The sequence below is a fragment of the Vespa mandarinia genome, chromosome 22 (genome assembly GCF_050613455.1).
Source record: "Vespa mandarinia isolate Hongniang chromosome 22, ASM5061345v1, whole genome shotgun sequence".
Classification (NCBI taxonomy): Eukaryota; Metazoa; Arthropoda; class Insecta; order Hymenoptera; family Vespidae; genus Vespa; species Vespa mandarinia.
Window position 1 is genome coordinate 3,865,570 of NC_140831.1, and position 12,091 is coordinate 3,877,660.

General features: G+C 32.3%; 2 protein-coding genes across 2 annotated transcripts; one reads left to right on the forward strand and one right to left on the reverse strand.

Annotated features, from left to right (window-relative positions):
- Positions 1-389: 389 nt before the first annotated feature.
- LOC118447889 (histone-lysine N-methyltransferase SETMAR-like) lies at positions 390-2,560 on the reverse strand. The gene is made up of 3 exons (XM_085663590.1): positions 2,545-2,560; positions 1,989-2,008; positions 390-1,079 (listed from the first exon to the last, which is right to left on the reverse strand). Exons 1-3 carry the CDS (start codon positions 2,558-2,560, stop codon positions 390-392), a joined length of 726 nt encoding a protein of 241 aa, XP_085519716.1.
- Positions 2,561-10,728: 8,168 nt separating this feature from the next.
- Positions 10,729-11,819, forward strand: LOC118447923 (uncharacterized). The gene is made up of 2 exons (XM_035880470.1): positions 10,729-11,501; positions 11,633-11,819. Exons 1-2 carry the CDS (start codon positions 10,729-10,731, stop codon positions 11,817-11,819), a joined length of 960 nt encoding a protein of 319 aa, XP_035736363.1.
- The last annotated feature ends 272 nt before the right edge of the window (positions 11,820-12,091 follow it).

Genomic DNA, 12,091 nt, shown 5'->3' on the forward strand with positions numbered 1-12,091 from the left:
AAACGGGCGTTGAATGAAAATAAAAAACGAAAAGCGCAATTTTTCACATTATTTATTATATTCAATTGAAATAATTTCCATTGGCATCTACGACTTTTTGCCAACGATTGGGCAAATCATATATGCCTTTTTGAAAAAAATCTTTATTTTTAAAGTTAATAAATAATTCAAAGTCTTTTATAATATCATTTTGGTTATTGTATTTTTTTTCTTTTAAAAATAATTCATAATTTCGAAAAAGGTAATAATCGGTCGGTGAAATATCGGGTGAATATGGAGGATATGGTAAAATTTCATATTATAAAGAAGTTAATTTGTCAACAGTAATTGAAGCTTTATGTTGTGAGTTATCATGCAGTAATATTGCAGTGCCGATTGAGCAATGCTGGTTATTTTTTCATAAGTTTCTCATGCATGACATCAATTTCACGACAATAAGACATCGCTGTTATAGTTTCGCCTAGTTGTAGAAAGGAATAATGGATCACTCCTTGGGCATTCCACCATATGTTGATCATAATTTTTTTTTGGTGAAATTTCGGTTTCGGGGTGTGTCCTGTGGGTGTATTCTTATCTACCCATTGGTTTGATCGTTTTCGATTATCATACAAAGTACACTTTTCATCACAAGTGATAATTTGGTGTAAAAATGGCAATCGTGTATTGCGAAGCAATAAAGATGCGCACTTGCTTTTGCGGTCGATCATCTGCAATTGCGTCAATTCGTGCGGCACATATGAGTCCAATTTTTTGACTTTATTTATCGCACGCAAATGTTTTATCACAGCTGTATGACTAGTTCCTAGTTTAGACCCAAGTGTTCGACTAGTTGTGTATGGATTGGATTCCATAGTCGTCCTTAATTCCTCGTTATTAATATGGGTCGGTGGTCTTCCTCGAGACTCATTGACGATAATCAAATTGTCAAAACGAAATTTTTGGAACCAATATCGAGCATTTTTTTTATTGGTGGATCCATCTCTGAATGTCTGATTAATATTTCTTGAAGTTTGAGCTGTGGTATGATCTAATTTAAACTCGTATGAGAAGAGTAGATGTAAATCGCGTTTTGTTTCCATCTGGTTTAGGATAAAAATAAAATAAAAATGGGATAAAAACACGAAAAAATTTTACAAAATGAGTAAGAAGAATACCTTTAAGCTTTATAAATTAAAATATCGAGCGCACGTTACAATGTATCTGTCTCAGTCGCAGCTGAACACAGATTAAACAAAAAACGCCTGTTTCATAGTTTCCAACCTAATACATATGGTCATATGTCGAAATTTCATGGTCAAATCACCACATAAAATGATGCATTTTTTCCTTTTTTTGTTATCACTGTCATCATGTAAGATGTATACAATATAAGTACATAATCTTCTGTTTCATCTTCTTATTACTGCATTTATAACTATATTATTACATTACATATTATTATTATAGTAATAGAGATAGTAAAGTAATAATATCATGTGAATTCCTTCCTACAGAAAAAACCATAACAATATAGTGCTGGGAAAAAAATCTTGTAGATGATGTGCGAATTCATGTTTTGATCTTTATTAAAAATAATATATAATATATTTGTTCACTAATTATTAATTATGAAAAAATAATTGACAAATGTATATACTTTACATGCATTTGTCATAGAACAAAATTATATTGCTGTTGTATGTATCCTGTCTAGCACAGATCACCGCGAAATTCATGTCAGGCATCACTGGAGGAAACAAATATAAGAGAATGAATGGATAGTAATACCTTATTAAATTATCAAATAAAAAAAAAAGGAATAAATTATCGCGCGGACATTACTGTTCAAGAAATTTAAACGATAATCTGTGTAAATTAATCGCGATATAAAAGAACATAATTTTCCTTTCAAAAGTTATTATACTTATACGCCTTGCTTGCTTGTTTGGTTTCTTTCAACGATCGATTAGATTAATAATAACGAGAAAGGTATTTGTTAGAAAGGAAACCGTTAACGTTATTTCAGATCCTTTGAAAATATGATTTTTATATAATCTAGTTGTAATATGAATTTCATTGGTCGTCGAGAATATTAAACCTTATCGTTTTTTCGTATTCCTGGTCAAATAATATGTATCTCATTAACAGAAAAGATTATTACGATGCTTGATATACTACTCTTCGTAACTGAAGAAATTCATTTTTCGATAACGTAAGCATTTATGTATATATATACGTATATATGTTACACAAAAGCGAGCGTGCTTTTCCTATTTGAATGTTCGCTCATCGATATTTACGATGTACGAAGTGAAAAAGTAAAGTACTGGAGAAGTATTAAAGAATATTATATCGTATAAACAATAAAGTATTTATATTTTTTTTGTTCCTACTGAGAAACAAACAAATACACAACCTGATAGACAGATAGAAAGCGAGAGAGAGAATGAAATAATTTGTATTTTTTGATTTCAATTATTTCTGGATTTTTTATTTATTAATTTTCTTCTTAATATTCTTCTTCTAATTAATTATAACCAATCAATCACTTAAGCCGATTCAGACCTTTTGTCCTCGACATGATTGAGTGTGATCGGTGAGATTCAAAAATTTACTTACTACTTAAGAAGTTCCCAATGACTCCAAAACATTCCTCCGCGAAATTGAGGGTAATTGATTCGTAGCTAATTGAATAGATCGTCATCGAAGTTGGTTGAACTCCTCTTTAATGGTGCACTGACTCTAATATGCACTAGTTATTTTTTAACGGACAATCACTGAATTTATTTCGCGAAACTCTATTGTCTTTTATAAAGACAGCTTTTACGACTGTTAAGGAAGCGCAAACTTTGCGAACAAACAAAAACTCGCATGGACTGCATTGCACGCAGTCGATGCAAGTTCACTTGTCTTTTAAATCGCGACACGCGACGAACGAACACTGCTTCTCCTTCAAGATATTTATGTACATTTTAGTGATACAAGCACTAGATTTGTTATCATTGCTTTACGTGCGTTTGTAATAATGTTCCGCAACAGAAAAACAAGAACTACTATACTAGTATCGTTGTCCTTAGAATGTATTGTACAATATTGTACAAGAATGTATTGTACAAATTATTTAGCAAATGCTTAATATAAAAATATATTTACTTTAAGTTATTACTTTGAAATATGTACGAAGAACATCCTGAGAGAGAGTTCCTATGTTTATTGTTTTTGTTTACATTCCAAGTAGTCAATGCAACTGCGCCATTGAAATTGTTAAGTATAGTCTATGCAATATAAATTAAAATTATATTAAATGAAGGCAAGGAGTTAGAGTACTAAATTTAACTTATCGATATTTCAAATAAAAGTTATTGTGTATACTTAACGCTTATTCCGAGCTATGAAAAGTTTCAGTGAATCTACAGTTGTTTCAATATTTGTTTATTGTTTTGCGTTAAAGATCGTCTAAATAATTGGAAAATTATCAAACTTATAAATTACTGAAGCTTAACCATATAGAAAATGAGTATCTCTATATTCTTCAATCTTTTCTATATTATACCTGTATATACCTTGTCTCATTTCTACCAAGATTTTAGAATTTAATGAGTGTATGTATGAAGTGTTGTTTAGAGTAGAATGAACGTTGTTTTCTTCTTTTCTGTAAGCAAAATTTTTGAAATAATAGTTAAAATATGTAAATATTTATTTATTAGTATCAATGTTGTTAGAAAAAATTGTACAAATTATTTAACAAATTTTGAATATAAAGATATATTTACTTTGATACTTGCACGAATCACATAATGAGGGTGCTCCGATGTTTACTGTTTGTGTGTCAAGTATAAATTTTTTGAAATATATATTTCTTACTTCCAGATTATTATCAACAGAAAAAGTTATTTAAAGCCTTGTTTACTGCAATATTCAATCAATGTGCTACATCAGCTCGAAATCACCAGTCGTGATAATTTTCTATTTTCTCAGATTCCAATTGTCCTTCGGCACATACTGTTTGGTTCAGTCTATAAAACAATTAACAATTCTAAAAAAGATACGTTGTAAGATCATTAAAATAATTCTCTGATTTTATATCTTACATAGCATATCGTTGAAGCGTGAGGCAGAATTCGAACAAATTATTACTAAGCATTAATTGAGAATCATTATTACTATCGATTTCTATGCGTTTAAACCTCGGCCAGTACAACTTCCACAGCATGCACGCATGTATATGTAAATTATTTTTTTCTTTTTTTTTCATATATAATATACAATGTGCTTCTATAATGGAAAATAATTATTCTACAAAGTAAATTTCTACAAATTAACGAATATATAACATAAAATAAATTCCAATAATAACTTATTTGATGAATATAGCCTGTCGTAACAATCTTCGTAAATCTACTCCAATTAAATGTATTTTACTTTAATTTGATGTCTGAATAATATCTTCGTTTATTCTTCGGAATAGTACTACTTGCTATGTGCTCAAATCTTTTAATATAACAGTATACATTAAAAGATATACTACTTGCTTTGTAATCAAATTTTTTAATATAACAGTATATATTCTTAGAATAACGGGTGTTACATACATCCAGATCGCCTAATAATCGCATAAAAGAAAGTAATTATAAATTATCGAAGAAACAAATCACTTATTGACCATTAACTTTTCACTGACTCTAAATAACGTGAATTGTCGATAAAATTGATTACATTTGACGATTTATAATTTATCATGATAATTATGAGATGTGACGGTTAAAATCATGTGATTGTAAAATAATAATTTAGAAGAAACATGGCTAAAATTTTGGTTCTAAATTTAAAAAATAATGTAAAGCGTTCGACAAGGATGTATATACAAATGATTGTGAGCATAACTTTACTACTAACAAGTTGCAAAACTTCTCCATGATATAAGTACAAAAGAAAAGAGAAAAGAAAAAAGAAAAGAAAAAAAATTAAAAATAGAAAAAGAATGTAAAATCAATGATAATACTTTCACAAATAAGATTAAAAGTTCACACAACGAGGTATATATATTTCTCTCTGTAACCTCAACGATTACTCTCATATGTCAATGGGTTGGGTACAATCTGAAGAAAAAAAGATAAAAAAAACTTTAATAACAGTGTTATACTCATACAAATGAATAAATGTTATTCAACATAAAGTGCAAGTAGAACTAATGATAAGGCTTGATGCTTGAAAATATAATCAATTTTAAATCCTTATTTTTGGTTCAGGATGATAACGACAAAAATGCTACTAAATCACGTTCAAGATTTAAACGAATGGTACATTAATTATTTTTTCTTTACAATCATTCTTTTGCTGCATTCATATTTGTAAGTTCATGCATATTCTATAAATAATTCAATTTTTCTTCAATTTGAATAGTTAAATGGTCCGTTGTCAATATTTTATACATATAATCAGTAAAATTGCGAAATCATTTAGTGGACGAACCAAATCTGAAAATTAATCATTTCCTATCTTTTCCAGAGAGTTTGTTAAATTATTAGAACTTTATTAGGTAACATTTCCAGCGGCACAGAACATATTTATTTTTTCCATGAATTCTAAAACATTATATTCTAGCGAATAACAATTGTAATAGATTACTTGTTAAACAACAAAAAAAGACCCTTATATAAAGTATATCTGTAAATTATCATTATCATTATGATTATCATTATCATTATCATTCTTATCATCATTATCATAATTATCATCATCATTATTATCTTCATTATCATCATCAATATCACCATCATTATCATCATCATCATCATCATCATCATCATCATCATCATCATAATCATCATTACTATCATTATTATTATCATCATTATCATCATCAACTTCGACATCTTTAGCATCATCATTATCATTCCCATTATCATCATCATTATCATCATTATCATCATCATCATTATCATAATTATCATCATCATCAGCATCATCATAGTTATTATTATTATCTTTATTATTATCATCATTATTTTCATTATTATCCTTATTATTATTATTTCCATTATAATCATCATCTTCGTCATCTTTATCATCATCGTCATCCTTATCATTATCATCATTAGTATCATCGTCATTATCATTATCATAATCATTATTAATATTATCATCATTATCGTCATCGTTATCATCATCAATATCATCATCAATATCATCATCAATATCATCATCATTATTATTGTCATTATTATCATTATTACTATATCCTCGTCATCTACATCGTTATCATTATCATTGTCATCACCATCGTCACCATCATTATCATTCTCAGTATCATCATCATCATCATCGCCATCATTATTTTCATCATTATTATCATCAATATTATCATTCTTATTATTATTATTATTATAACCATCACCATCATCCGCATTTGCAACTACATTATCATCATCATTATCATCATCATTTTCTTCATCATCGTCATCATTATTATTATTATCATTATTATTATGATTATCATCATCATTATTATCAATATCATCATCATTATCATCATTTTTATTATTATCATTATTTAATTATTATTAATATCATCATCATCATTATCATTATCATCATACTTATCATCATCATCATTATAATTATCATTAACATCATCAATATCATAATCATTAACATTATCAGTATCATCATGATAATCATCATCTTCATTATTATTTCCATCATTATTATCATCATTATTTTCATAATTATCATTATCACTATTATCATTATTATAATCATTATTAGCATCTTTATCGTCATCAGTATTATCACCATTATTATCATCATTATCTTCATCATTATCCTCATCATTATCAATATCATTATCATCATCATTAACGTCATCATTAACATCATTCTTACCATCATCATTATCACGATCATCATTATCATTATCATCATTATAATCATAATTATCATCATAGTCATCATTATCATCATCATTTTCATCATCATGATCATCATTATTATTATAATCATTATTATTAATACTAATATCATCATCAACCTAATTAGCTATCTCCATTATCATTATCATTATCATCATTATTAATATTATCATTATTATTATTATTTTTATCATCATCATCATTATCATTATCATCATCATTATTATCAACACAATTATCATCATTATTATCATCATTATTACCATTATTATTATTATTATTTTCATCAACATAATCATCATCATGATCTGCATTGTAATCACCAACATCATCATCATTCTTATCATCATTGTTATCATGATTATTATTATTATTATTTTATCATCATCATCACTGTCATCATCATTATTTTCATCATTATTATCATCATTATTATCATTATTATTATTATTATCATCATCAGCATCACCATCATTAGCATCTTCATTATCATTATCATTATCATTATCATTATAATCATAATTATCATTATCGCCATCATCATCGTCATCATTATCATCATCATTATTATCATCATCATCATCAATATCATCCGTATCATCATCATCATCATCATAATCATCATTATTAACATTATTATTATCATCATTATTACCATCATTAACATTATTATTATTATTATCATTATCAGCGTCATAATCATCATTATTATCATCATTATTATCATCACCATAATTATCATCTTTATCGTTATCATTATCATTTTCATCCTTATTATCATCCTTATCATTATTATCATTATTATTATCATCATTATTATCATCATTATTATCATCATCATTATCATTGTCATCATCATTAGCATCAACATCATCATTATCACTCTTCTTATTATTATTATTAACATTATCTTTATCATCGTCATTATTCACATCGATATCTTCTTAATTATCATCATTCTCAACATCATTATTATCATAATTATTATTTACATTATCATCATCACTATCATCATCATCATCGTCAATATCATCATTATTACCATCCTTATCATAATTATCGTTATTATTATCATCATCATCATAATCATCATAATTATTATGATCATTAACATCATTATTATCATCTTTATCATTATTATCATTATTATTGTCATCTTCATTATCAACATTATCATCAGCTTTATCATCATCATCATTATCATTATTGTCATGATCATCATCATCATCTTTACCATCATCATTATGATCACCAGTATCATCATCATTATCATCATCATCATAATCGTTATCATCATCAGTATCATTATCATCATCATTATCATCATCATCATTATTTTCATCGTTATTATCATCATTATTATCATTATTATTATTATTATTATAATCATCAGCATCATCACCATTTTCATTTTAAACATAATTATCATCATCGCCATCATTATCATCATCAGTATCATTATCATCATAAATAGCATCATGATTATTATCATCATTATTATCATTATTGTCATTATTATTATTATTATTATCATCATCATTATTATCATCATTATATTCATAATTATCTTCATCGTCATCATTATCATCATCATTTTCATCATCATGGTCATCATTATTATTATAATCATTTTTATTATTACTATCATCATCATTAAACTTATTAGCATCTCCATTATCATCATCATTATCATCATTATTAATATTATCATTATTATTATTATTATTGTTATCATCGTCATTATCATTATCGTCATCATTATTATCATCACTATTATCATCATTATTATCATCATTATTATCATTATTATTATTAATATTATTAATATTATTATTATAATTATTATCATCATTATCATCATCGTTATTATCATCATTATCCTCATTTTCATCCTCATCATTATCATTATCATTATCATGATTATCACCTTAATCATTACCAACATCATTATCAACATCATTATCATTATCATTATCAGGATCATCATCTTCGTCATCATTATCATCATCATCATCATAATCATTAACGACATCGTTGTTGTTGTTGTTGTTGTTGTTGTTGTTGTTGTTGTTGTTGTTATTATTATTATTATTATTATTATTATTATTATTATTATTATTGTTATTATTATTATTATTATTCGAGTAAGTAGGGGGAAGTAGAATACTCTCACAGTACTCTCTGCTTGTCATAAGAGGCGACTAAATGGGACTGTGTGAATGGCGTGTGAATGTTCTTGAACGGCTATTCCTTCCTTTTTTTTCTTATAATGTCTTTACTCTCTAGCTTCCTTCCGTTCCTTTCCTTTCTATTGGTGATCTTGCCTCCCAATAGTACATTACTCATGATGCATAGTACAACGAAAGAGAATAGCGGGCGTGGAAGGGACACCCACGCCACGGCGGTGTTTGGTGGTGGTAGGGTTGGCCACCCGCCGTCGTCATCCAGCAACTGCAAAGAGTTTTGGGTAGGCAACCTGGCCCCAGCTCTGGATAATGCATCATGAAGTGCACCACAGTTAGGCGACCTGGTCTGCGTTATGACGAAAATGCCAGGAAGGGTAAAATATGACGAAGGCCACTTGGAGCTGTGGCAGAAGGCTGCCAGAGCTGTTGATGGCTTTCAGTTTTCCGTCTTTACCGCACCTATCCTGCCTGCGAAGAGGACAACTCAAGATGGAGAGAGTGAGAAATTCGCGCAAGGAAAATCCCTCCTTGCCAAAATGAATTCAGCTATTACTAGACAGCCTAACGTGAACAACGCTATTAAGCAAGGACTCCCAGAACTTGAGGACATTATTGACAGTCTCGAGTTTATGTATAAATCTCGAAAAAATGTCAATAAGGGAACGAGGACACTCGCCCGATTTCTCAGAGCCCTAGGGCAAACTCTATAATAGATGCTGGAGCGGTTAAAAGAGTAGCCACAAGCCAGCCGCAGATAAACAAAGAAAGCCTCAAAAGACCAAGGCAAGAGGAGATGACGTCCGAAGCCACCACGTGGACGGAGGTCGTCAAGAAGAAAAGAAATAAGGAAAAACCAGCGAAAAAGACGACGAAACACCCACAACAGGAGAAAAAGTAATTGAGCAATTCGGAGGTCAGGCCAAGAAAGAGAACGAAGTTGGACGCGAACCTGCTGAAACCTGCGTAAGGTAAATCTTACGCAGACGTGGTCAGTGCTATCCACCAGCGTATCAAGACTAGCGCCGCAGGGGTAGACGTTAGATCGATCCGGCAGACCGGAGGGGATTTCAACGAACTAAAGAAGACCACTGTGGATATCAGGGCCTCATTCGCGGAAACCCTGAAAAAGCGGTAGGAGAAAAGAGCAGCATTACGGAACTGGTCCCTAGAGCTACACTGGAGATACGGGACGGTGACTGCTGCACCTCGTCGATAGAAGTCGAGGAGGCACTAATGAGGACCCTGCTATGCTATGCGGGGAAAATCGAAATTAAGATGACGAACACCAACGCAAGACAACAACACCTGTCCCTCGTCAAAATAGAAGAGGAAGCAGCTGCGAATCTTTTAAAGGCCGGCCGAGTGCTGGTCGGGTTTGTCAGCTGGAAGTTCATGCAAAGGGCAGAAGTGAGGCGATGCTACCGCTGTCTCGACTATGGTCACTATACTGCCTCGTGCAAGGGACCTGATCGCAGTAAGTTTTGCTATTCCTCTGGCGGTACGGGGCACAAGATCAAAGAGTGCAAGGTCAGCGAGCCTACGTGCATCTTGTGCTCAAATGGCGTTGTTGAAACTAGGAATCACCTGGCGAGATCAAGGGCCTGCAAAGCTTTCCAGGAGGCCCTTGCAACAGCACAAAAGTAAAAAATAGGATGGGAGTACTTCAGGGTAACCTCAATAGGAGCAGGACGGCGCATCACCTTCTAGCCAAGATCTGCTCTGAGAAAAAAGCTGATGTTGTTCTAATCAGCGAACAGTACCAGGACAGAGAAGGAGTACGATGGTACGCAGACGAATTGGGCACCGCGGCCATCTGGATCCCAGATCCCAGTCAGATACATGTGTCAGGTCAAGGATCCGTACGCGGTTACGTTTGGTTGAGACATAACTCGACGACTTATGTCAGTGTATATCTCACGCCGAACGACTTCCAGATCAAACTGGACGATCTGGAAATCGCTTTGCGTGAAATGCAAGGGTATTTCATTGTGGCTGGAGACCTCAATGCCAAAGCTCTCGAAGGGGGAGAGGCCAGGCCGGACTCCAGAGGAAGACGTATCATGGAGGTGGCGTCGAAACTGGAGCTATCAGTACTCAACACACGATCGACGTCAACCTTCCGCAGTCCTAGATATAGAGAGACGATCATGGATGTCTCTCTAGCCAACGCACACCTTGTGGCAACAGTCGCAGGCTGGCAGGTGACCGAGGATTATACCGGGAGTGATCATCAGTACATCCTATTCGATGTACACGTTAGGAGGCCAGCCGCGATAAGTGTAGAGAGACCACCCCGGTGGAACATTGCAAGAATGGATCGAGAGAGGCTGTCGTCATTCATAGATGAAAGTTGGAGTTCCCTTCAAATTGCCTCCACGAGTCTATCGCCAATTAAACAAGCCTGGATGATTACTGCAGCAACTATGCAACTCATCTAAAAGGCTTGCACCATAGCGGTCCCCAAGAAGTGCACGAAACGGCACAGTCGTTCTGAATTCTGGTGGACGAACGAGATCGCAGATCTTCGCAAGAAGTGCTTAAGACTTCGCCGTATAGCACAGCGAGCGAACTGATTCGATCTCGACGCTGCTCCTTTGGCCGCAGAGTACCAAGCGGCCAAAAAAGATTTGAAGACGACAATCATGGACAGTCAACGACGGTGCTGGAAGGAGCTGTGCCTGGATGTCGACTAAAATCCGTGGTGATTAGGTTATCAGATCGTCACTCGCAAACTGGGGGCTAACACGCAAGGAATCCCTCAGGATGCGAGGACGTTCAAAAACATAATTCATAACCTATTCCCCTCACATCCGAAAAGAGAGATTCACACGGCGACAACAGTTAGCCCTGAAGGGCCGCGATTCACATAGGAGGAACTACTCAAGGCCGCATCTTCTATGCGGAAGAGGAAAGCTCCAAGACCAGTCGACCTTCCAGTTGAAGTAATGAAAACCGTCGCGCAGAGTCATCCCAAGCTCTTGCTAAACATGTACAACATGTGTCTCAGGGAGGGAA

Excerpts from the sequence above, each read along its gene's own strand:
- LOC118447923 (XM_035880470.1), top strand. The coding sequence starts at position 10,729 with ATGGGAGTACTTCAGGGTAACCTCAATAGGAGCAGGACGGCGCATCAC. Across the intron at positions 11,502-11,632 it reads ATGATTACTGCAGCAACTAT|CACAGCGAGCGAACTGATTC; the intron begins GCAACTCATCTA and ends TTCGCCGTATAG.
- LOC118447889 (XM_085663590.1), bottom strand. Across the intron at positions 1,080-1,988 it reads GATCTGAAATAACGTTAACG|ATGGAAACAAAACGCGATTT; the intron begins GTTTCCTTTCTA and ends ATCCTAAACCAG.